Genomic DNA, 27,360 nt, shown 5'->3' with positions numbered 1-27,360 from the left:
AAACATTTTTGTTTCTCAGACATAAAATCAACCTACTAAATCACAATTGCTCTCTGGTTCTGCATGTGAAGTCAGCAGCATTAAAACAGCGCTGCAAAATCAACTGTTAAACACTGGGAAACAGATACGGAAGGAGTGAGGTATTTGTACCCAGTAACTTCAGAGGCTGCAAGATGCCTAGGAGGTCTCATAGGGATGCCTGCATGGTCAGAAGATAAAATAACCCTCCATAGAAAGCAAGCTGGCATCCCTCCAATAGTTCCTGTTGTGCATCTCCCTCCACGGACTACAGAAGGTCTAGGGAAAATGACCTCCAACTTGCAGTACCTAAATTGAGAGCCAAACTAAGACAGAGAGGGGATCCTTCAGAATGGCACAATGCCAGGAGGCATGTCTGATCACCTGCCAGAAGGACAGCCAAGCAAGGACAAAATGAGAGTTGCTCCTTTTAAGAGTTTCCAAGGTATGATACTCCTGGGACCAGGCAACGCTCATGGTCTCAGAAATTCTGCAAGCTCTTGTTATAACATTCTTTGTATAACATACAGGTGCAGCTTGAGAACGTCTCATAAATGTAACAGCTAACAAAGACAGACCCATGACTGCAACACATCGAAAGAAAACAGCAGGAGAGGGAGAGCAGTCATCACCACCATCTCTCTCACTTCAAAAGCGATTAAAATGGTAAGAAGCATCACGAGTAATGAAAACCTCAACCAACAACTGCACCTTCCTGCCTGCCCTGCAGGAAAATTCCCTCCTGATCCCAAAGATGCTCATCAGCTTAACACCAAGTACATAAGCAGGGCTCAGCACCAGGCTACTATCATGCCATAATTTTTCAGCTAAAACACTTTCTGAAAGTATGGAGAAAAAAGTTATTGAAAACTCTTGTAGGTAACATCTGAGGATCACAAGGTTCTTTGCTTAAAGTAGGTTGACACAGAAGATATTTAGTAAGTTAGTTAAATAATCATTAGTGAGACAGTGAGAGGAGATGTATTATTTGCAATAATATTATTATTTGCAATAATACATCTTACCATGGGTTAAAAATACCAGGCTAACAAGGCATCTGATCAGTGTATGACAATGTTTAAGCGTATGGGAAATTATGGCAGAATTCAACTACCATAACTCCAACAAAATTAGGGCTCATAAAATCTTTAGCTCTTTCAAAAGACCCAATAAGAAAGCTGATGATCTGAAGTGATCAAGACCTTGTAGAAACCTCATTTATCAGGTGGTGCCTGCAACTGTCTAGCCCTTCCTAACACACAGCCAACACAACAGTTCAGCACTTGGAATTGCTATGCCATCTGCACTTCAGTGCTGGATGTTTCTTACTGGTTAGGACCAGCTTATAAGAAATATTAGCGATTAGAGCTTTGGTGTGAGGCCCCCAGAATTTGAGCCTCAGTGTTCACCACCATCTCCTGCTAGGTTTGCTCAAGGGAATACTGCCTTGCTCAAAGCCTGCCGAGCTGAGAATGAAGAAGAAACTGCAGCATAAGGTGACATCATCAAATTCCTTGAAAGTTATTAAAATTAACTTGGCCTGTCATTAGCTTCCAGAACATTTCCAGCTCTTTATTGCTGTTGTAGACTTTGTGAAATTCATAGTCAGAAATTTAAAGTAATTACTGTTTTACACATTGAGAAGTTAAAAGCTGACCCTGACTAGAAGAGTGTTTTTACACAGCTGGAATCTTCTGAGCTGTTAAAGATCAGCATTACAGAAATGATAAGAAAACAAGCCCTTGTTCTTAATTTCCCACTAGTTTTATAGAAATCAGTAATAACTTCTATTTCAATCACTCAAAAAGCTACACTCTCAAGTAAGCATGAAGTCCATGTAGATTATCATTCAGAAATACATTCTTTTCTCTGTAAACAACAATTTGCTTCTAATAGCTTTGTACAATCTAGTAAAGATCAAGCCTAATACGAAAAACTGACAGTAACATAACTTACCCAGAAATGTACAGAACTGACTTTTTTTCTACTCTAGCCATGATTTTCAAGCTTGGCCTGCAGATGAAAGGGATGGAGGGCATCACAGGGAACTGGTTTGTGGACTACTTCCCTTCTGAGATGGCTATGAAAAACAAGCATCTAAGATACAGAGCAGCGCATACATTTGGTATTTCTGAAGGGTCTTCCAGTCCCATAGAAAACTTTCAGGGATCCATGGTGAAGAAAGGTTGCAAATCTGCATTTCAGCTTTTACAAACCCTTTACCTCTTTCCAATATTTAATTTGCTTTTAAAGTTACAGAAAAAAAAAAACCACCTTTAAAATACATACGCTGAAATATCTACATAACTGACAAATTAAATTACAAAATTAATAACGCTTCGTTGGAATGACTGTGAGCTCACAGGTCTTTGATCTACAGAAAATCTCAGGTCTCACCAAAGCTGATGATGCTTAAACATTTCTCTTTGAAGCTAAGCTAAGTGGAAGGAGCAATTAAATGTTTCCTCATGTATTTTATGCACCTGCAAGTACTGGAAGCAACTACTGAAGACCATGAAAAAAAGTAAACGGAAGTTAAGTTTTGTGGGTTGAGGGGTCTCCTAGATGCTGGCAAAAAACCCAGAAATAAATGGTTAAATTTTTTTTGTTTGTATAAAAGAGGCAAAAGGCTAGCAAAAATAAAAGCAGCAAAAGCAAAATATCCACTAGGTAGACTTGCTTGGACTCCTGCACAAGAAAATAACTTATTCTGTTTTTACTGAAAAAGGACTTTACAGTAACAGCTGTCTGACTCTTACAATCAAATTTTCCTCCTGATAGAATGGGGCAAAGGTCCCTGTATACAAGCTAAACAGTTGGGCCAAAAAAAGCAACACCAAGCTCCTATAAGGGATATTTACCTGCTTTGGAGCCTGTTGTAACAGTGCACACAACTTATGCCGAGATAAGAATAGAAACATTTGGTGCTATCATAACCATCAGGACCGAATTTTTCCTTACAGCTGTGCACAGGAAAAGTAGTGTCCAGGCAAAAAAAATGTCAATTTTCATAAGAATACCCTATAAATACAGCCCATGTACTGGTGGGGAATCTGCCTGATCGTAAAGCTTGGTAACGCTGTTTGACGGTAAGACTCTTGGGTATATCTGTGTCAGGTGTTTACCTCCATCTTTTTTCCTTTTATGCTAATTTTTGCTTCCACATTGAACTAAAACTGATATATTGTAAAAGGAAAAAATTCTTGCACCAAACAGAAGAATATTTTTGCACCATTTTTAAACTTTGGTGCTGAGCAATCAAAATGGAACATCCTCAGCAAAAAGATGGCTAACAGACCAGGACAATCACAGAGTCTCACATTTCCGTGCTCAAGAAAGAGCATTCTAACTAAACAAGGAGCATTTTGATGGGGAACTTGATTGTTTGTAAGCTTGAAGAGACATCAACTTATAAATGCAATTATAGCTCAAAAAGAAAAAAAAAAGTCTCTCACTAGCCATTTTAGAAAATCTAGCCCTCTGTGTCAGCCCATTTCTTTCTAATCTAACATCAGCCATGAAAAACAAGATGCTGGAGGTCTACATCTGAAGCAGCTCTCTGGCATGGGAACAGGGAAAGGTTTCTGCACTTGCTAGAGGAGTTCTGCTTCAGGCTAAAAACCACATAAAAACCGTGATGGAAACACGACAGCAAAAATACATGCAGTTTAGGGGCTTCCTGCCTACAACATAGTATCTCTTGTGCTGGCTAAAGCAAAGGCTCATTGATTTTTAATTTTTTTCCAAAATATATCTGTTTGCCGCCACTACCCACCGTCCTAAAGAAACAGGTGGTAAACAAGATTTCCCCACAGGATTTCAGCTTTGGGAAAGGCTTAGACTTCTTAGGGAATCCAAGAGAATTGGCACCAGTCTAGGTAGCTCACGACAGCAATGCTGTGAGGAGCTGCTTCCATGCAAGAAAACTAAACAAAGAGTCTGAGAGCATAAAATGCTCCCAAGAGACCAAGAAAACCGACAGTGCGGCAACATGCTGCAACCAAAAGCTCAAAAGTACATCAGCTGAACAGCAGCCAGACACGGACGCCTCTTCAGCGAGGGGAATATTATGAAGGCCTTCGCACAGCATCTTCGAGCTAATCCATCTGTACAGGAAAAAGTGTGCATAAGCCACATTCTCCTGTGGTTTGAGAGACACGTTTGAAGCATGCTGGCCCTCTAAATAAGTCATACCTCAATAACATCTATTTCTAGGATTGCAGAAAGAGGTAGAAAGCCCTTCTAAACATTTGTGGGTTGTCCTTTAGTTACAAAAGCACTGCATCCTGTGCAGATTCAAAAGAGAGAGCTGACACAGTTTTGACTGCATCTGTTTGCCTAACTTGGGAATAAGATAAAAATTTTAACATGCAAAAAATCATCCGTTACTCAGGTGGTTATAAATATGCAGTACAAAGCTTTTCCTTTTAAGAATTTTAGATTCAAACAATACACAGCATCAAACCACTGTTTAAGAGGAGAAAAAAACCAACCCAGTAACACAGGCTTGCTGGAGGGAAAGAAAGGCTAAATTCTCACTTACACAGAAGTCCCTTCATACAACTCTGGAAGGATAAAGAGGCTTTCAAGGAGATGTAAATTACACTCGAGCTGCCTTTAAGGCCCCATTTGCACTGTCAGACTGGTTTAAAGGTACTTTGATGCCAATTAGAGTCCACGCTGAATTGTTTATGTGGTACTAGTGCTGAGCTGAGAGTGCAGTTGATAGTTAGGAGTGGAAGTATTCAGACTCTAATGCCGAACTTTTCCTGTAAAACCGTTTAACTCAGATTTACAAAAGGAAAGGATAATCGTAAAGGAAAAGGACTTTCTTTGTGCATGGTCCAAAAACCCAAAGAACAGTTGCAGATAAACTAAATACCATCTGGCAGACATCATCACTTTTATTCTTTCCTTTTCCCTTCCAGTATTTTTATTTTTAAGCCAAGAAAGGAACAATTAATGTAATTTTCAAGAGTGATGTGGTGGAGGAAAACGTCTCTGATTGAGCGCGAACACAAGGCAGGGAAGACTTTGGCTGACTAATGCAGTCGCTTTATCAATACAGTGGCATTACTTTGGCAAGAAGAGAATTCTAGGTAAAATAGTTAAGCAATGATTTACTTTTTATTTTAAAATAAAAAGGATAGCAAAAAAAGGAACATTGTGGGCCACACTGTTCCTCCTCCTTCCCTAAAATGGTTGGCCATTACTATCACAGGCATTCCCAACACACTCCCTTCAGGTTTTTGCCACCGCAAGCTGGCTGCAGTGCCTTTAACAAGTTGCCACTGTTATCTGACCATGAGCAGCCTCCATCAGAAACAAAAACCGAGAGCAAAGTAGGTTGCAAGGTTATCCAGGGCTTCTGCTTGAAAATAGGTGCCCTGATTCAGACAACAAATTCCTTACTCCTACTTCCTCCTGAGGGGAAAGGTACAATGGCAGCGGCTACCTGGAAATAAATGTTTCCCAGTTTTCCTCTATTACTCATTCAGATACCCATATCTGCCAGACCTCTTCCTCCCAGCTTCCTACTAACCCCTCAGCTTGCTTAGATATGATGAGAAGTGGGGTGTAGGCACCTTTTAAACATTTTGGGCAGAGAGAACCTCCCTCAGCCCTAGAGAAGTGCTTTGACAAAATGCTTTCTCTTGCTACCAGGACCATGGGTCTACATCAATACCAGCCTCTGCTGAGCTGAGAAGTAAATGAACAAACTCAGAGTAGATCCCCAAGCAACTGTTGGCTCAGCTGGCCACAGACACACTTTCAAAACACTATCCAGGAGGGCTTTCTTCCTAAAGTGGCTAATTAATCAAAATAAATACCTGCAGTCAGGAGCCCCCCCACTGTACTGTCTTTGGTTTATTCAGAAAAGCATTCCAAGACATCTCAATTTGTTGCTAGGTAAATGGCTGCAACAACAGGGCTGCACCCTGAAGAATACAGCTTCTCAGCTGGAGGTGCGTGAAACCATCACTCTCTTTTGAAGGAATCCAGTGTACAAAACAGAGATGCCTTTTTTTTTTTTTTAAAAAATTCTACCAGCACTGAGATGTTTGGATTCATCTGTAGTACCCTGTTCATCCTTTTCTTCAGGATGGCACGATGCTTAAAAAACCTCTTGAGGAGAACATCCCTTTGCAGACTATGACTAGCAAGACTAGTGGGCAGTGGCTCCAGAAAGAAGAAAGGAGGCTGAGAGAGTGAAGTCCATGTTCCCAGAAGCCACCAGGGACAACAGGAAATCCTAACAATTGGAGGCCCCAGGAAGTGTTCTCAGCTCTTGTGCTATTTTCTTGGGCTCCTACAGCCATCTTCCTCCTTGCATGTATTCAGACTTTCTTTCTTTAATGGAGCAGATGGCACTGGAACAAATATCAGAATGCATAGGACATTCTACCTCCAAGGCAGGAGCAGATACTGCATAGCAAAGCATTTTACTGTATGGGATAGAGCTGCCCCTGCCTTCCACTTGATCAGTCCCTTCCTTATAATTCATACAGGAGCTCTCTCCATCCAGAGGGACATTTAGAGACAGAATTACACCTCCCACCCCAAGCTTCCAGCTTGAATCTGGGCCAAGCAATCCCTGTGGAAAATTTTCTAATAGAGGCTAATTTGAAAGACACCATTTAAACCCACTTCAGTTCCAATGCACTTCTGGCTCTGCACAAATTCCTCCTAAGTACAGGATATCCAGACTGGATAACTGTAAGTATTGTCATGGAATCACTATCTGCCAGAATCTGAAGGATCTTTGAGTGTCGTCATTCATCTTTCCAAGGAGAAATATCGTCCTTCATCAGGACAATATTGCAGGAAAAAAAGAAAACAAATAACAAGTGAGTTTAACAACAGCCAAGCTTGCTAGAAATTTGCTGATACAGAAAAAATCACATTTGTAGAACTGAACAAGGCAGAAAGCCCAGCTTTGTGGGTTTATAGAGAAACAAGAAGAGCAAGAGACCACAGAGGTAAATATTTTGAACCTTCTATCTTCCGATCAGAATGTAATTTAGATGCATAAGGACTAAGCACTGGGGTTGACTGCTGCTTGAGATGCATTAGTATAGCCACTTAAAACTTTGAGTAGTTCCACAAAAGGCAAGGTTCCTGTGTTTGAAGTTAGGCAAACAAGTATTTAGCTTCATCAGCTCCACATAGCCACTAGATAAATAACATGACAACGTCCGCACACCACTCAAGAGCTTTCTGGTATTTTTTTTTTTCAGAAGACAAAAAAGGAACTCATTGTACTCTTTTTAAAGAGGATTTCCCTCAGTTGCTCAGGTGATGATGAAAAACAAACAACTCAGTTACACAGGGTAGCCAAAGAATGGTAAAGATAACCCAGATGAAGCTAGACCAAAGGTAATGTAAAATATAAGAATATTATTCAATGCATTAGCATTGGAAAATTTGTAGACAGCTTTCTGCAGGTCGTCTGTGAATAAGAATGGGCAGGGCATGATCTAGCATACATACAGTGTATATACATACATACATACAGTACTGCTTGGTCCTGGATGGAGGAAGGGTTTGGTAAACCTCAACCATTCACCCAACAATAATCAGGGAATGACTGTGTACTGGCCAGGAAATGCATTAGAAGTCTCCATTCCCATCACAGTACCATACCTGATCTAGAAACAATGGATATGGTTTCTTTCAATAACCTCTTATATCTGAAGCAGTAGGGTACAACAGCTTCAGTCCTCGTGAGCATAAGACTGAGATTTTTATAAAGTGAAAATAGAGCAGGCGGTACCATTCACCAACAGGGGAGCTGCCTGTTGCCTTCCTCATGACATCCACTAGATCTTCTGTGAGCCTGCTACTTGCCCATTGTTGACTTTCAGCTAGTCCCACCACTCAAAGACAGACCATTCTCCTCCAAGACTGCAGGGCATGTGGCTGCACTGGGGCCCACTTGATGGAACAGGTACCCCTTCCATTTAATTCACAGCCATCACCCTAATCCCCTGTCTAAACTACTATGCTTTGGTACTTACTTAGCTTGTTCCATTTTGTCAGTCAGTTAGGGAAGTTGGGGGTTAGAGGTTTTGGCTGCTTTTTTTGTTTTTTTTTTTTAATTAAAAAAATAAATAAAAAGAAAGGAAAGAAGATGGATTTCACTCTTTAGTTATGTATTTCCTAACTACCTGTTAAAAGAACAAAGACACAAACCTTATAAAATATTGGAGAGGTCTGCTTTTTGTCTTTTGAAGTTTGGGATTTTCTAGTGGTACTGTTTCCCTTTCTATGCCAATTGAAATAGCTCTGTTCTGTAACTGATAAAGGTGCCTTGAACACGTGTCCACAACACGGAGCATTGTGTGCTCTCACAGTTGTTCAATAGATGCCCAGCCTCAGACAGATGGTGCTTTATCCTCACCATCTCTTCAAGACAGCATAATGCATTGTCCTGTCAGGGATTAATGGAAGTGCCACTCACATTAGATGCTAATTCTGCTAGTAACTCTTTTACTACACTACAGATGCTGCAGCTACTGCTTGCAACTAATGCTTGAAGCAGGCAGTCCACACTGGAGGAGAATCAGGACATTAATTCAGAAACCAAAGTGAGGAGCACAAGGCGAGAATCTATGCAGAATGCAACTTCACTGTCAAGGGGAAAAGATATTGAAAAGGAAGACAAGGATGATGGAAAGAAAAAAAAACACAGAGAAACAGTAGAAGAAAAAATGAGGACTGAAGATTAAAGCAAACAAAATAAAGATCAGGGACCAAATGGGAGGTTAAACCAAAAGATCCAACACAGCAGTGAAAGTGGCTTTTCTCAGTAATGGCCAATACATCACATAATCAGAAAATCAGCACTAGAGGTGCTCTATAACAGGGAAGAGCAGCTGAAACACAGGACATAAAGTGATGTCAGTGAGGGTAGGGTATTCTACAGTAGGATCTTGCCCCATAGTGCACCCCAAAGCATTATTGCCTTGTAAAACTATGCATGAATGTTTAACATCTTGAATAGGCACACAGTTGAGCAACGATTACTAATTAAAATAAGAGCCTCAAAACTGACTCCTGGATACCTACTTCAAGAGAAATACACCAGGAGAGGTCTGCATAAACGCTATAGAAGACAGGCAATTCAGAGATAAGTTTTCAGCTCCCTCCTGACCCTTTCTTTTTTTTTCTTTAGATAAGAGATTTCAGATCTAAAACTAATTTGAGATGCTTCCACACACACATAAAGCGGACTGAAAACCTCCTATGCTCAAAACAGCTTGTGTTACATCACTTTTGTCACATTTTCCTTCTAGTACTGTGCTCATTTACTATGGTCTGTATGTGGCATAGTGGGAGAGAGGAAATCCAAGTATTGGACCTCTCTTTCTGAAAAGTCACTGGGGCATGTGAAATCTTTTGTGCTTGAGAGAAGCTCCTACATATTTACATGGATGACAAATCTAGTTAGATACTCCACACAAAACTTCTAATAACTAGAACTATCACGTCACTAATTGGTCAAGGGAACACAGGCCTTTCACACCACATTTCAGAGGAGGTTTCTTACGGGAGAAAAGGAAGAAAGGGAAGGAAGAGTCTATTCAGAGATGTTTATCAAACCTGAAAAGCCAGACCCTGGCAGCAGATGGTAGATGGCAAACAGGAAGATTTTGTGAAAAACTAGAACAGTTTAAAAATAGTGGAAAGAAGGAAAGCATTATGACAGCAGGAAATACTAAAGTTCAAAGAAATACAAAGAAATACATTTACACTGTCTGTTGTGCCATTAATAGATAAAAATGGAGCAAGATAATAAATGCAAGAGAAATGAAAAAGCAAGAGCAGTCTATCACTAACAAGCATAAGCACCAACAAGCAGTTTGATTCCACATCTTGAAATAGTGTATTAAACCATAATGTTTTCAAATTTCTTCTGAAGGCTGGAGAGAGGGAGTACACTGTTAACTTCTCACATGTCTCCAGTACTTTATATTGAGAAGCTGTGGTCATAGTAAAAACCAGATGAACTATTAAACAAGAAAACTATCTCTGGTTCACAAAGTCAATATGCTGTAAATCACGAGAAGTTGATAGGGTACAGTAGGAAATTCAAACTGTATACTTCTGCCATTCTTATGCTCTTATTTCTCAGGGGATCCTCTGCTATCAGACACTAGGAATGGACTAGATGGGCTAGATAAATCTTTGGTTTGACACATTTGTCCATTTTTATGGCTTTCCTTATAACTTTCTTTACTAAGTAATGACACACCAAGGAGATGGAAGAGAATTTGTTAATGACAGTATGTTTGACAGACACTATACTGGACTAAAGAGATCTTGGCACTGGAGCCACTGACAACGTAGGTTGATACCTAACTAGTCACTCCACACTCCAAGCGAACATACTTCAGTGACACACTTCCAGGCTCAGACTTCCTTACATCTCCATTTGCAATAGTCCTTACTATTCCCCAACTGGACTTTTCTTGAATACTTATTGTATTGTCCAGAAATTTTGCTGATTGTGTAACTGAATACAAATTGAATGCCAGAAGGAAATAGATATTTATTTCTTTTGTGATCCAAAATAATATTCCAGATTCAGAGCTACATGATGAACTTTCCCCTCTCAGATACAATCTCCCCCTTCCTTTTTTTTTTCCATTCCTTGTGCAACTCTATCAGTGCAATTACTCACTTGCAGTATGCCTCTGGATTTCAGTAACAATGCAACCATACTTCAACGTACTCTAGAGGGCTATTTATACCACCTAGCTCTAAGTACCTAAGTTGGTCATAGTTATTAACCAGCCAGTTACTGCTAACTCTCTCTTTAGCCCATAGCCAAAGATCAGATCCTTTAGTCTCCTTCAGAGCAAGTATATAACTATAACCTGCAACTCTGGCTACTCAAGCCATGAGATTTTTACGTGTAGAAGCTCCTAGCTGCACTAAATTCCATACCGTTCTACCAAACCGATTTTAGTAGTAACCCAAGATAATGTGGGTTCAAGTTTTTAAAGCGTAGTACACTCTCCTCTGCTACAAAGGTCCTGTCCTATAAAAGTCATAAGATATCAGCTCATCTTCATTAAAAGCATATATCATCCTTTAAGTTCACACATAATTTTCCATAGGTGAAGTCCTATGCAGTTCCATGAATAAATTTCAAACTTGCAATCATTCAGTTTAGTTAAGCAAGATTCATTTTACAAGTAACTCAACACAGCCTTAACTTCTACCAGCTCTAGATAAATTAATTAAATTAACAAGCACTTGATGTCTAAGGGTGAACAACATTTCAGCAACATCAAAGTTGCATTGTTAGAAAGTAAATTTTCTCCACCACAACTGTGTTAAAACACAGCTTACTAGCTAGTCTTTAGTCTCCTTTTTAATATGCTACTAGCATCGATGAAACAGATCTTACCTTGATCTTCTGAAGAGACTGGCGACCTGGAATAAAACAACAAAGTCCAGTCAATCTTTGGTATCAAAAGACCAAAAATAAGGTTCAATGTCACTGTGGGGAATGGGATATGGAAGAATCTGAAGGTTTTATTCTTTATTCCTTAGAAAGGAGGGCTAGAAGGCATCTAACAGGAAGAGAGCAGAAAAGGGCAGGGACCTACCCTAGCAGCAGGTTCTGCAGACCAGAGTGGCCGTGTATGGAGTCACTTCCATAAAGCAGTTGGCAGCTGCACTGTTAAGCACTCATGCCAAGAGTTTCTGTAGGTACTTGGCAAAAAACTTATTTGCTACTGTTACTGTTGGAAATAGCTGACATTATTGTTCAGAAAGTCCTGATCCTCCAGAGATTATTGAAGGGACCATAATTAAGCATGAGCCAGGAGGAAACCTCACAACTAGGGACGGTTGAGGAAATTACAGCTTCACAGGAACTCACAGTCATTAAGGTGGCCATTTTTCTAACCATGAGTCAATGTGGTGTCTAGCATAAAACACTAGTCGTAATTAATAACAGTCCATGCCATCTTCACAAATGCAACATAAAGAGACCAAAAAAAAAAGTCTGGATAGATGTAAGTACAGTAAAAAGCAACATGACAGCAGCAACACAAGAGTTACAAGATACTCTAACCAGTGGCTTAAGCCTCTGATAATATTCCAGCAGAGTGAAGGGTTATAAAACATGAGGGAGCTCTCAGTGCCCCTGCTGATGAACAGAAGGACCCCACTGAATTCCACGTATTTGTGCCACATCTCCCATCACTAAGGATCACACTCCTCATTATTTTGGTCAGCACTCACAACAAAAGAACATAAAGAGCTGTAAAGTATTGGCCCTCCATTTTTCCCTTTGCCACAGTAGCTTGGCTTAGCAAAACTGGTGCTAACTGTACAGCCAAATCTGGGATATGCACTGGCTATTTAGACAGGATAGACAGCACACAGTGGATTGGACGTTTGCCTCAGCACTTCCCCAGCAAAGATTTTCAACTGCATATATAGCCTTCCCACGCAGGTAACAAGGCTTTGCTCCTGCGGTGAATGGGACAACCCATGCTTCCTTTCTAAGATCTATTTAATTTTGCACCAATGTACAAAAATAACAAATTACTAAAGATTTTTAAATGTTAGTGTTGCCAGCAAGCAGATCAAAGCTGACATGAGAAAAGCAGCCACAGAGGGGTGAAGGGAAAAGAAGGAACAAAGGGAAAAGAGCACATGTATATTTAACTGAGTCAGCAGGAGCTTGGGGTTGGAGGGGGGGGAAAGAAGGGTTAGAAACCCTAGATTTAGAGGAATAAAGGAGCTGAGGAAGGATTCATGATCTCATTCCATAACAGGGGTCTGAAAATGAAGGTTGAGGGATTATAGGACATCAGAAGCAGATATGCAAATATGTGGCTGCAAACAGGAAAGATGGAAAGAAAAGAAGGAAACTTTCCTAATGAGGTATGCAAATTTTTAGTTCTAAAAAAGAGAGCGATTTGCAAAGAAAGAGAGGAAAGAGTTACAGCACAGCTGGAGCAATGGTCACTGTGAAAGGAAAAAATGTGATTGCCTAATTAAGATTCTGACTGTGCAAGAAGCCAATGTGTCTGTATGGATCAGAATTAATTAATCCTCTACTCCCATTAAATCCTGTGATTGTTGCTGAACATCCTAGGCATATATCCTGCTCTGCTGCCAACCAGGCCAGCTCTGCCCTCGCACTTCAGCTGTGTCTGTGGAAATACAGTAGGAATGCAGGTAACCCAGAGGATTAGCAGGCATCACTAGGATACTGTCCCACTGCTTTGACCAGTTAGTTACAGGCCTTCCTCCACAAGCCCCAGCAGAAGCCCTTCTGAAGGTCTAACTCAACACACAATGTGTCCTCCAAGGTCAATCAGTGCAGAATGGGCCATATCAAGAGGTGCAAATTATCAGGTACTTAAAAATATTTTTACATAAAGAAGTCACACTAGGTTCCTTAGCTTGCCTATCCTGATTCTCCAGTCATTGCTAACACAGTACCCCACAGCATCAGTATAATTTATTCCTTTCTTTTGTTTCTTAATTGCACAGTTTCATCATCTTTTAGATCTTTATTTGAAACAATAAAATAAACAGTACAGATTATCGTATAATTTGGCTCCTCTTTATGCCTGATAAAACAGATGTCATTAGTTCCTTAAAGCATCAACAACAGGAGAGGCTATTAGAATACTACTGCCTTTTCAATTAAAACATTGAAGGGAGGGATGAAAAATATGTTTGTGTATATTTAGTGTGCCCAAAATGAGTGTGTATTTTTCAAAATACTACTGCATGTACCTTTGCTGTTTTCCTAAATACCTTGAACACAGTGGTTGAACAGTAAGAAATCTAACAGATACTGCTGTTGCTATTAGCAGTGTTTTCATTTGAAAGGCTTCATCAAACATGTTTTTGGAACTGTGTAGCCTGGTATGCTGAGAAAATAAGGTTTATATAATCACAGCATCTTGATGTGTACATACACACCTCTCTGCCTCACTCTAATAAAATTTGGGCTTGTTGGCTCATTTCACCCATTGTTAACAGAGGGGTTGGACAGCCAATTCCTGATTTCACCAGGAAACACAATAGGATAAGCTCAAACTTTCTGACATAGCTGCAAAGCAACTAAGAGAGGTTTTGAATACCTCAGCCACAGGAAAACCTCAATAAGAACTTCCACCACTGGAGATACCAAAGTTTCAACTGCAATAAACTAGGCTTCCTTTGTTCCATTAGTGACATAAAGTGTTTTGGCAGAGCGGAGAGGACCTTCAACATTCTCCTACAATTTCAAGCCATATTTCTTAGCAGGCAGAGGGATTTTACAAACCACTCAAGTACTGGCCTCACTACACCAAGGGGAGCCTTGCTTGTACTTATAATGTAAGGAAGTGAGGTTGCTGCAAAGTCCACACTGATAGTGCTGGGCATTTTATGCATTGTCTTGTCTACCCCATGCTTATGACAGGCTCTAAGAGAGGAAAGAAAGTCAGTCTAATGACCTGCTTTAAACCACATTCACTCACTCCACAGCCACAGGAGGGTTTCCTGACACACACACACAAAAAATATCCAGTGGATGCTCATGTTTCTGGTCACACATATTTCTCTCAGGTCTGTAAGAAGTGTGAGGGATATACCATGGCAGCACTGGTCACCAGGCGGGTGTCCTGAGATGGGAAGATTCTCAGCTGCTAACATCCATACAGTAACCATCTACCTAGCACCTGTCAGCTGCCCTCCGGCTGTGATTCTAGCCATGTGTTTGATGGTCATAAAGAAGCAAGTTATCATTCTCACAACTTCCATGCCTTAAAAAAAAAAAAATAAAGCAGAGACAAATCAGAGATATTTCAGAAGAACTGATATGCTGTCAAGATCTGTGGTCCCACCTGGGTCAAAACAGTTTGCCAAATGAAATCTTGAAGACACTAACTTGGTTAAACAAAATAAAACAAATAAAACTCCCAAATCTTCAGGAAGCGGTTCAGGCACTGCAATATCCATTTATTGGACATTTCAGAATGGAATAGCTTTATATATATATATATATATATATATGTATATATGTATTTATATGTATATATCAACTGTTACTTTTTTCTGGTTTTACCTTGGTGTAAAATTATCTGATAAAAAGAAAGGCTCACCACACCCCCACCTCCTCAAGATAGTAAAGATAGGCCAGATTGTCTATTACTGACTCCATTTCCAGCATCATGAGATTAAATGAGCTCCTCCACCAACAATACTCTTCTCCCACGTGTGAGTGTGAAAGGGATGCCCAACTTCAAATATTTTCACCAAAGGCATTAATCTGACTTTTCTCCTACCCTGGTTTGACAGATTCTTTATGAAGAGCTATTGCTGTAGTGACTAGTTAAGGGGAAGACAAATATTACAATGATGATAGGGAAGGGGATCAGAAGGGAGAATCATAGAATCATAGAATGGTTAAGGTTGGAAGGGACCTTCAAAGGTCATCTAGTCCAACCCCCCTGCAAGGAGCAGGGACATCCCTGACTAGGTCAGGTTGCTCAGAGCCTCAGCCAACCTGGCCTTGAGCGTTTCCAGGGATGGGGCATCAACCACCTCTCTGGGCAACCTGTTCCAGTGTTCCATCACCCCCATCGTAAAAAAATTTTTCCTAATATCTAACCTAAATCTACCTCCCTTTATTTTAAAAACATTACCCCTCATCTGTTATCACCTGTTTTCTTTCTGTGCTGTTTGTTCTCCTCCTTTCACTGTTGGTCCTGCAGTAGTGTTCTCCTCCTCTTGCAGAGTGGCAAGGTCTACTCAGAAGAGATAACAACAGCACTTGGAAGCCTCAGTCTGCAAGGGGAAGCTGCTTATTCCCAGTTCCACCACTCCCTACGCAAACAAAGCCAAACCTTTTGTGCTTAACACAAAATGCAGAAAGTTCTTACAAGAAATGAGGTACAAATATTTATAAATGCATTTTAAAAGCCTGACTAATAATGTAAAAAAAGTCCCTACTCATACATTCAATAGATGCTTCCAACAAATTGGAAGACTTATAATACTAAAGGCATGAGACATGCTCACCCAACACAGCACTATGCCTCAGAGTTAATGGTCTGATCCAAATGTTACTGGATTTTTTCCACTCACTCTTACAGGCTTTGGATCAATTGCTTGCAAAAAATCTAATCCCCAGTATAGCCAAGACAGCCTTCAGTATCAGAGAAGCATTCCCCACACAGCCAAATGCTCACAGCTGCTTCCAAGTGCACTCTCCAATATGCAAGCACTAGATCTATTCAACACTGGAAGGGTGGAAGAGGGAACATTCATTTCTAAGGAGGGAGGGGCAGGGACCGTCACAATTTTGAGCCTAGTCAACTGAGGCTTAGGAACTTAGAGAAATACAGCCAGCCTCCAGCAGATGAATTTTAACAAAATATCAGCAAATGGGTACATTATTCATGAAGACAAAAGCCTCTGGAGAAACAAACCTGGAGCTGATGTAAAGCAGCTATTTTAATCAATAAACCTGTAGCAGAAACCACCTGCACCAGGCCTATTTAAAACCAGCCATTTGCAATTTAAAGGCCAAATAACAATCTGTGTGCAGCAATTCTGATGGTTTTTATGACCATTCCCCTTTTGCCCTGCTTAAGCAATGTATTCCTGCAAATTTTCAAATACATTCTGACACTAGCAGACAATGAGGGGAGGGAAAGAGCTTTCAGATTAAACCCATTCCTTCTCATTTTGTGTGAACATCTCTTCAGAACCGAAAGTGGCATCCCTACTGGGATTTATTCATATATTCTCTGATTGCAGTCGAAGAAAATTTTTAGTGCATGAAGTATTTTAAAAATAAAGGTAAGGAAATCCCCTAGTTCAGCAACCTGCATCAGCACCTCTGGGACTGGTGAGTCCCTTGCAGCCCCAGCTGCAGACAGTGCCTCGTATCTTACTGGCAGAAAGGTAGAACTGCTTGCTTTCCTGATCCCTCAGCATCTCCTAGTTGGAAGCAACCAACAAGAGTTAAAGATAGTGCTCAGCCTGGGCATCATCATGTTTTGCCATGGTACTTGATTTAAAAAAAAAAAAAACACAAAAAAAACCCCCAAAACTTAAGAATTACTGAGACCTTCACCACACTTCCACTTTAAGCCTATACATGCCCAATTCAGAGCGACCTTGGCGGGCTGGAAAAGCAGGCTAGCAGCAACTTAGCAAGTTCAACAAAGCCAAATGCAAAGTCCTGCACCTCATGAGGAATAAACCCATGCAACAAGACAAGCTTGAGGCCTAACAACTGGAGAACAGCTTTGCAGAAAAGGATGTAGGGTATTAATTGGAGTACAAGATGAACACTAGTCAGGAGAATTCCTTGGGACAGAAAAGGCCAACAACATACTGGGCTATATTTGCAAGAGCACAGCCATAAGGTAGATAGAAGCGATTTTTACCCTTTACTCAGTAATTATGAGGCTTGAAAACAGGACAGACATTGACAAACTGGTCTGAGTTCCACAAAGGGCTGCAGAGGTGGTGAGGGCATATGAGAAGAAGCTGAGGGAGCTGGGTTTGGTCAGTAAGAAGAGAAGGCTCAGGGAAAATCTTATTCCTCCTTGCAGCTACCTAACTGGAAGGTATAAATAAGACAGAGCCAGAGTCTGCTTGAAGAAAGAAGAGGAGAAGCAACAGTCACAAGCTGGGACATAGGAAATTCAGACTGGATATTAGGAATTTTTTTTTTTTTACCATGTAGGTGATCAGAGGAACAGGTTGTGCAGAGAGACTGTTGAATCTCCAGCTTTGCAGATTTTCAAAACCCATCTGGACAAGGCTCTGAACAATTTCATCTAAGTGGACCTATTTTGAACAGGGGTTTGGATCTGATGACCTTCAGAGGTCCTTCCCAACCTAACTCTTTCTGCAACTCTGTGAATCTCCTTACAAAGATTTCTGCTTTTACTACCCCAGCTTTCCTGTCACTCTTTCCTCTCAAATATTTCTCATGGACAATGGCCATACTGTCTCACACACGTGGGAAAATGCTGACCAGGAATGCTCCCTGAATCTAAAAAATTCCATTCAAGTTATTTATTATTTTGCAGAAGTCTGTTTGGACATGTCCTGTTAATCTGTAACGGCAATCTGGACAGACTATTTTTTTTCTAATTCTGATGAAGGTAAAAATACTTTCTATATTTTCCTGGCACCTCTGTAGCTTCCTTCTGCAGCCTCAGTCTCTACGTGCGCGTAGACCATTGCCCCAGGCTGCTCACAAGCCCTCCAATATACAGGAATGTAGCTTGGGGATTCTTAGGAAAACAAGGGCAGCTCAGATGTATTCCTTGCTGCATTTCAGGCATGTTTGTGTCCCTTATATTGTTTCATATCTTTTCTCTTTATTGCCTAACTTCTTATCTCTTGCTATTATTTACCGTATTTCTCTGTCCACTGCAGAATGCGTTGAAAGAACACCACAATGCAGTTATATCTAAAGTCGTACTGACACCCAGAGGAGTTGCCTGGGAATAGCTGCTTAACAAGTGAACACAAGATTTTATTGCAAAATAAACCGTAAACCCAAATATGCTTAACTTTGATTTTTTTTTTTTTTTAAGAATTAGAATAAAAAGAGAGAGAAATGTTCTAAAGTGTTTATCTTGCAAAAGATAGTTCTACCTTGGAATCAAGGTCAAAACATGACCTAAGAAAGCTGGCTTGTTATTTCCTTGAAAAAGTAGGTATTTCCAAATGACCAGCAGGATCACTGTATGGTGATCACAGGTTGTTTGTTGTTTGGGGTTTTTTTGATACTTGGCCTCTCTTTCTCTTGTCACCATGTGACACCAAAGTATCCCAGGGGAGCAGAAGACATACATTTTGAAGAGGGCCTGGCCCAAGTCTCTTTGAAATGCTGTTCTTCCATTTCCAAATTTGAATTAAATTTTTTAAATCCTTACTGACCTACTTGTCAGTTGCTTGACAAATCTGGGAGGGAAAAGGCAAAAGGAAGCTGACGTGGGTCTAACCCTAAGAAAAATAAAGCAAGACTTAGCCACACCACTAAATATCTTGGTGAAACAACAGACTGTCAAGGGACTGGATGCTGTTTGAAACAGCTCTTTATTAAAAGCTACACAAAAAGACCTGGGACAGGCACTAAAGGAGATGGGGATATGCACTGCCTTAACTTCCTACATGAAAAGCAAAAAATGTGTTAGGTGCAATTAGCTAAAAAAATCATCTGACCTCTTTCCTCAACAATGGATCTGTGTATTTTTACTTTTTCCAGAAAAAAAAAAGATTAACCCAGAGGTGCTATGACTTTTTTTTTTTTTTTTTTGTTTAACCCAGAGAAAGGAATTATTTTGCTAAACAAAAAAAGCCATGACAGCCACACTGCAAGCACACCAGGTATACTCTGATTCAGAAGTCACATCCCACGTGGCCCTCAGACTAGATGGAGATGAAGCACATCAGCTGCTTGGTGTCTCCAGACACCACCCAAATAATCTTAGGCCAGTTTGTGTTTCTAAACAATTTAGAAGCTACCTTAAGTGGTGTGTTTGTTACCACAAAGCAAACCAGTGACTTCTGATAAATAGCCTTTAGTGGTTTTGGGAGAAGACAGATTGAAACACAGGAATCCCTCAGAAACAGATTCTTGCAATTACGTGCACAAATAAGTGGCCAGATTTTCACAAGTGCTAAGCAATAAGCAATCCTCGCTTGCTATCTTTAAAGGAAAAAAAAAAAAAAGCCCTCAGTTAAGGTGCATAACACACAGGTCTGAGGCAGAGCAGAGTTGCTGAGCCCTTTGCACCCCTGCTATAGAGTAATTAATGGAGAATAAAACTTGTAATGGGAGTTTCAGATATGGTTTTGTGCTGCACTTTTAGATGTCTGGCACAGAACCAAGAGTCTAGGAGTCAGGGTCACACTGGCTCCAAGCCACCTCTGGCTCTTTGATCTCAGCTCTTGGCATAATTTATCCAGGTCCATCTGTCCCTGCTTGCCCGTGGGCATCAACACTGCCAGGAACCTCAGCAAGGCTCTGTGTTACGGCCCTGCTCCTCATGTATTTCCCTTCCATGCACGCATCTCTGTGCCAGAGCTGCTAAACGCTTGCTCAGCCTCAGCTACCAAGACAAAGCTGCAGGTTGTAGTGCTCCTTTCCCAGCACAGAGGAGCAGCAAGCAAGCAGGGACAGCTTTTCTCCCTCCCCATTTGAAAGCTTTTAGGCTTTCAGAAGTTTCTCCTCTCACCTGAGAAATCCTTTGTGAGGCCTTTTAAGAAGACACAGCGTATAAGTCTGCAGCCAGGGGACTTGGACAGGCACAGCAGACATGGAAAGGCAAGGGCAGCTCCATGTAGAGCAGCGTTCGGCAGTTCCCAGGAACTGGAGAATATCTCCCTAATCCAAGCACACTAAATCCAACCCACATTCACAGGTACTTTCTGTTTCAAGCAACATTTTCCAGAAGAAAAGAAATATTCTTTTATGCATACCTCCACCAAGCAAAAACAGCTCACCAAGCTATTTTTCAAGTAGCTCTAGGGAAAAATCTCACCTTTCGTTCAAGGAGTCATGTCAAAATACTGCTCCCAGCCTCATCCAAACATTCTAAACTTTGTGGGCCCAAAATACTAAATTGAAAACCTCAAAAGATTACCTCTTTTCCCATGACTATGCTTTATCTCTACCTTTTTGTTGCATGGTATTTTGACACTTTCCAGTTTCCAGTCACAGCTGAAATCTGAATATGCAGATATCTGAAGAATTAGAGAAAGTCAGCAAAGGATTGACTTTTTGGAGTTTAACACTGTCAACTCAGGCGAAGTAGTACTTCCGTGTGATAGTCTACAGCAGTTATTAAATATATTTCTATTCTCTTTGCAAGCCTGTTAAACCAGAACTTAAGAATATGAACAGGGTTATCAATAAATACTGTCTGAATGCATATTATGAGATGCCCTAGTGTGAAAGCTTGGATAGTGTGCATTCCAATGTGCACGTTACATATGTACAGGCCTGTGTTTCATACCCGTGCCCTGAAGCTTATTAGTTTTGGCTCTGGTAAGACAGCTTGGTACTGAGTGAGAGCACATTAAGAACCAGTTTCCTCTCCAAGCAGATGGCAGCTCCTTATGGCAGGGACAGAGCACATGGGCACAGGCTTGCTATTCCTGTGCAATGCTCAGAAAACTAGGACCAGAATGTTTTGGGGTTTTTTTGTCTTACATCAACTCTTATAAATAAGTAAAAAGTACACACAAATACAGACATACGTATTACCTAAAACTACAAGCTTCACTTCTTTTCCAACTTTTATTGGACTGGAAGCCTGCTGTGCTGGAGGATATTCACCCTATATTTATAACAGTGCTTAAAGAAAGCCCAGAAGAATACCAGCTTTCTTTCTGTCAGTCATCCTGTATCACACTAATAAACCCAGCTAGCCCCTCTTCCAGTGCCTTTAATGTCACTGGGGGCCATGGGTCTACCATTTCCACTCCATAAAGCTGAAGAGAGGAATATTCACATTCTACAGTGGCATCATCTGCTCCACTCTCTCCTGTACCCTTCTCTTGCCAGGCACAGTTACCACATGCCTGACGCTTGCAGGAAAGCAGCAGGCCCTAAAGATCAAATTATCAAATGACATTTTCTTTTATCCAGCCAAACAGAAAAGAAGCGATTGCTTTGATATGTTCCCTTGCCTTCTTTGCTGCAGAGCTGCTTTACTTTTCAGCACAGATTCTGCTTCTCAGTCCAGAGGCTAAAGTAAGCAAGCAAGGACGCAAGCAAAGGGAAAAAAAAAAAGGAAAAAGAAAGAGTTGTAACAAGAAAAAAGAAAAAAATAAAAAACTCTACTACTTCTGCCTTGGCTATCAGCCAGAGAGTGGAAAGCAGATTTATAGCTGTTATGGTAAACAACTTAAAGAAAACCAAAGCACCCAGCTATCTGTACTCTGTCAACATCAATTTCATCCTTTAAACACACTCCAACAAATAAAAACTTACATTCCACTTGGAAAACTCTTTCATCCTCTTATCTACTGGAACTATTCAGAAAGCATTTTCAAGCTAGGTGGTAGTTGACTTTTTCAACATTCAGGTAGGTAGGTCCCTTTGTCAAGCACGTGCGTATTCTGTTGCTTGAAATACCCCATGGAGAAGAGGAGAGCTGGACTGCTTGCATTTCCCTTCTGGAAAGCGGGATGCCAGTCAAGAAGCAAGATCTCTCTAAAGAAGCCAATCTGTAGTCTCATGGTGCGTGGGAGTGTTTTGCATGTCACTGTCTGCCAAAATAATTTGTCAGCAGGGTGAATTTCCTCAGCTGTGTATCAGGTGTTGAGATGCTACAAAAATCATTAAGAGCTCTCATTTTGAGGGCTTGGGGGCAGGTGGGTGGGAAAAGAGGAAGCTAAAATGCCACCCAATCCACTCTGGGGAGCTACATTCTGAATAATAAAATTATTTGGTAACAAATACTGATGAGAAAAAAAAAAAAAACAAAACAAACATCCTACAGGATGCAGTACAGGATGTACTATCTGTCACACTAAAGGGGCAGAAACACAAACCCACCTCATCAGATGTGCCTACTGTGGTTAAAACCCCTTAGCAATTCAGCGCCTCAACAGCAAAGGCTAGAGACTTAATTCTGGAAGAAAACAAACTCTATTTGCATTGCACTCGCATACACAAATAAGGCCATACACATGCAAATCTAAACCAAATTCTGATTTCTTCCTTTTCCAATTACAGTTAACAGGAGCAGGAGAAGAAGCAGAAGATGAAGTCTTAAAGCTCAGTATTACCGGGAAAGGGGTTGCCAGAAGGATGTGTAAGTACCAAATACTAATGACTCTTGCAGAAACTTTAATAAGTAAAAGCCATGATTTTTCTACACCTCAGTTCTCTGTAGATAAGGACAGATTTTGGCAGTAGTGACATGAAAGTTCTACTAATTAACAGGGGAAGAGATGATTAAATAAGTTTTTCCATGTATTTAGTCACTTAAAGGCAACACCAGAAGTTGCTGCAGGTTCATGTTAAACAGTTTCCAGAACCATCTGACTCTCACTGTTTGCAAAGAGCCCTCAGGCCTGATGGGTGCAATCACGGCAGAGCCATGCCTCATCCCCTGACACAGCAGGGACTATACATGGTAACGCTTTCCCTAGGCCTGCTTCCGTATCTTCACATCAGAGCAAAATGCCAGGATCTTCCCATGCCCAGAACCATCCCTGAGATGGTACCAACACGGGTGAAGTAAAACAAAGTGTTTTGAATCCCAAGTTGAGAACGTCTGTACACAGTCTGTACGTGATACACTCAGGATATACCAAAAACATCTCTCATGTGGGCCAGTGTTTGAAAAGATATTTTGGTGCAGCATTCCTCTCCATCCCCTGTGATTTTAGCATTGTTTTCCTCTCTAAACTGCGTTTCTTTTTCCTGCAAGTTGAGTCAAGATGTGCCTACTAATCAAACATGTCCAGGACTCCCTTCTCCTGCCTATGACAGGATGAACATCACTAGTACTGGAGACATTGCTTGGGGAAAGTGAATTAATGTTTGTCCAAGTTATGACAAACATGGCTAATCATTTGACAAATTCATATATATTGTGTATGTGCAGCTGTACTTGAGGATTCTGTATAAGCAGCTCCAAAAGGAAGACTTCTAGAAAAATTGTAAAAGTTGGACACTCAAATTAGCTTCCAAATAGTAACAGATACCAGTAGCAGTAGCTGTCCTTAAAGCAACTTTTGAAATCTCACAAGCTGCAAAGCAGCACTGGGCACTAAACAAGATTTTTCTTTGTTGTCAATCTGGAAAGAGCATGAATTTCACTGGGAATTATTTCTGTCCGCAGTATTACAGTCTCCAGTTTTTGCTTGTATTCAATTATTGTACCACAAAATAAAAAGAACTATGCTGGTTTTGAGTAGCTCTGTACTGAACTGACTATACAAAGAAAACAAGAGATTCAAACTATTTCTGGAAGGATTAGATTTTAAAAACATAGGGATCTCCCATTGAAAACATGCTTCTTTTGGTCAGCCAAATTGCACCATTTGCAAGAGCCTTCCTGTTGTTTGTCAGGCTGATTTTTTTTTTCTGGATGGTAAGAAATGAAGCTTCAAGACACTATTCAAACAATGCCAGAATTCGTCTAGATTTTCATTGCTACATTGTAAGTTTTTAAGGGAATGAGAAAGGGCAGAAATACATCTTTTCAGAACCACTGGCACATATCAAGGTAGAATTCCAAAGGAAAGCAATAATTATTCATTTTTTTTTCCCACTGAAAATCTCCAAAAACACTAAAGACAGCTAAAATCTTAAAGTATATGGAGAGAATTGGTATTCATAACAGGAATATAAAGTACATGAAATTCATTATTTACCACATCTGGGTGCTAGAGTGTAAAAAAAAAAAAATTAACAGGTGCCTTCTTTGTCAAGAAAGTCTCCAGAAGAGGCAGCAGGGGAAGATTTACAGCAGCTACTGAAAAGAAGATTTCCTAATGGTGGATAAATTGTACCCTCTATCTGGAATGCACACAAGATTTTAAGTATTGTGACTGCATCATGCTGACAATAGTGAGAGCTATACAGGACCAGACCCCACACTGAGATAAATCACTTTTTATCATTCAGTCTCACTCCAGGATTTTGCTTTCCCTCAAAACAGTTTCTTAGCCATTTGCTATATTCTTATAATTTTTTTTGCTTCCTTCAAAGTACTTTCCATATTTAACTCATGTTTACCTTTCCCTGAATCATTCTCTGTTCTCTTCACATCACTTTTCCTCTTCTTTGAGTCTGCATCTTTCCTTTCACTAATGCCTCCTCCGTTTTAATATCACTTTCCTAGCAAGAGGTGGAGAACTGCTTTAGGCCAAACTTTCTCATGCTCTACTCCAAGGTAGGAAGAGTGGTGCCTTACAAGCTATTTGTAAAAGTATCTAAGACAACAGAAGAGAAAGAAAAGAGAGAGCCCAGTATAAACAGACACTGCATTTTCCTATGCTCTAATTCTATTACAAGGACCACACAGGAATATATAGTGAAGGTGAGATTGTGATTTATGCCTTCACACAAATGAGGTTTGTTTGAAAGCAATGAGTACTCATGAAGCCTCATGTGGGATTTAAAATAATGGAAAATAATTTGTGCAGGTGTACAAATAGCTGGTTAAAACATACACACTTCACTCTTGTGGCTTAATTTTATAAATGCAGCTTGAAATAAATTTGAAGCAGAAAACTATTTCAGATTTTGCTATCACAACACTCCAGGGCAGACCACTCTGACTACTTAAGAGCTGATGCTCAGTTTGCCAATGCAAGAACTTAGAGGAAACACTTGAATTTTTAGTCTTGACCAACCTTCAAAATTTTAAAAGTTCACCATTACTGGAGAGCTTCTGACCAGCATGTTCAAGTCCTAAGAGAGACCTCTTTATATTTTTTTAACTTTTACTACATGTGTATTCCCTTCCCCTTCCTACATACAAATTCATATACCTAATGCTCTTCTCACCTTGTGTCACACAAAGACTTTTCTTTAAAAAAAAAAAAAAAAAAAAACACAAAAAAAAACCACAAAAAAAACCCCCACCTTGTAACGTCTGTACTGTCACAGTGATTTCCTGGGCAATGATCTGATTCTCCTGGCTGAGTTAAAACACTTGGCATTCAGCCTTTTCTTCTTCCATCTCAGGAATTAGGATATTATTGCCTCATAAAGCAAAGTGCCTGGATGGTATTACTAGCTAATTAATGTCTATTTAGCGTAGAGGGCTGCAGCCGCCTTCCAGCCCCTGCAGGCATTTTTTCTTCCTCTCCCCAGGACCAGATGGCATTCTGGCCGACCTTTGCCCACCCTTCACGAGCCACGCACTCGATTCAGACAACGCCTCTAACAGCTTTGGAGAGACATTACCATCACCGCTGGACAGATGCTAGAAGAGTGGCTGCTACTACCCAAACAATGGGAAAATTAATGACTTCAATTAAAAAGATATAGATTAAACCTCTACCAAGGTACAGTCATCTTTTCATTTTTGTATGCTGTTGTGGTTTTTGTTTTATTTAATTTTCCAGGTCTCATCACGTAACTGGGTGACAAACGTGTTATAAGGAAGAGAAATACATGGCCAACAATGAATGCTTACAGCAGGCTATGAGGGAATGGTCACCCCTATCTAGCTGCACCATTTGATCATAGGATAAATCAGGATGATGAACCCATTCATGTTCAAAGGAAGAGTCCAATTACATGTTTCAGTGTAGTCAGCCCAGAATACTTCACTTTTTTTTCAAGATCAAACACCAGTAGTCCAAGTAATTGTCTTTATGTTGTTTTTTGTATGCACCGTTCACACTAATTTAATGTTCCTATTAAGCTACGATCTGCCTTAGCTCCTGGTTAATGCATCAAGACGCTGTTTCATGTCCTGCCCGCTCCACACATTGGTCACACATCAAAGAGCCATCAGAGAGGGAGCAAAACATGAAATACTGTCAATCAAAAGCCACCTGAAAATTAACCAATATGAAGCTTACTCAATTAAAGACAAAAGCATAAATATTTTTATCTCCAAAAGACCCCTGCCTCAAAACCATTACATTCAAATTGCTCTTCACCCCAGCAGCTTGTGATCAAAAGCAACACCAAACATCGTAATTCTTTTTAGATCACATATTTTCTTCCTTACTTACAGTGACTGAAGTCTTTTTAGCCACACTCCTCACTTCTCAGAAATAATTACTTCATCTTAAAGAAGTTATATATATACATATACAAGTCTGTATACACACATATATATATAGCAATGCCAGAGGCACTCTAAGCAGCCTGCAGCAATACTATGGCCAGCTGTGGTTTCATCTACTCCTTACATCAGAGGAGGGTCACTCCCAACCCTTGTTTGGGAGAAAAATGAACACTGAGAAAACAGTAGGTCAACTGATGATACTTTCTCTCACAGTACGTCCCCTATCACTTGCCCTAGTGACAGGTTATAGGATATTGCACTTCGAGTTGGAAGTGCTGTACAGTATTTCGTCTAGAGGTAAAACACTGGACACTGATAACTCTTAAAAGAAGAACTCCATGTACAGGAGGAATTGTCCCCTCTGTATTCTGCCGTATTCCCTTTTGGGAATTTTGCTAAAATCCTTTCTACAAGCTTTATTTGAAAAATAATTTCTAAAGGGACAAACCTCTGTAAAGAACCATGAACTACTTCAGCTGCCAAAATATAATAGTGCTTTCTAACTTTTTTTAAGTGCCGGGTTAGGAAGACTTTAAGTTGCGAAGTCAACCACCCAGAAGCTTGGAAATGCCAGAGCTCA

At 40.3% G+C, this 27,360-nt stretch overlaps 1 protein-coding gene across 2 annotated transcripts in view; it reads right to left on the bottom strand.

The window, feature by feature from the left end:
* DGKI (diacylglycerol kinase iota) overlaps positions 1-27,360 on the bottom strand; it is a 224,958-nt gene that overhangs the window by 20,208 nt on the left and 177,390 nt on the right. For both annotated transcript variants that reach the window (XM_086740487.1, XM_086741315.1), the window contains one exon: positions 11,435-11,460. In XM_086740487.1, coding sequence (XP_086596613.1) covers positions 11,435-11,460 — 26 coding nt within the window. The remainder of the gene's footprint in view (positions 1-11,434; positions 11,461-27,360) is intronic.

The sequence above is a fragment of the Chlamydotis macqueenii genome, chromosome 1 (assembly GCF_036417535.1).
Source record: "Chlamydotis macqueenii isolate bChlMac1 chromosome 1, bChlMac1.mat, whole genome shotgun sequence".
Classification (NCBI taxonomy): Eukaryota; Metazoa; Chordata; class Aves; order Otidiformes; family Otididae; genus Chlamydotis; species Chlamydotis macqueenii.
The sequence above is the reverse complement of the archived record's forward strand: the minus strand, read 5'-3'. Positions and strand labels throughout refer to the sequence as shown.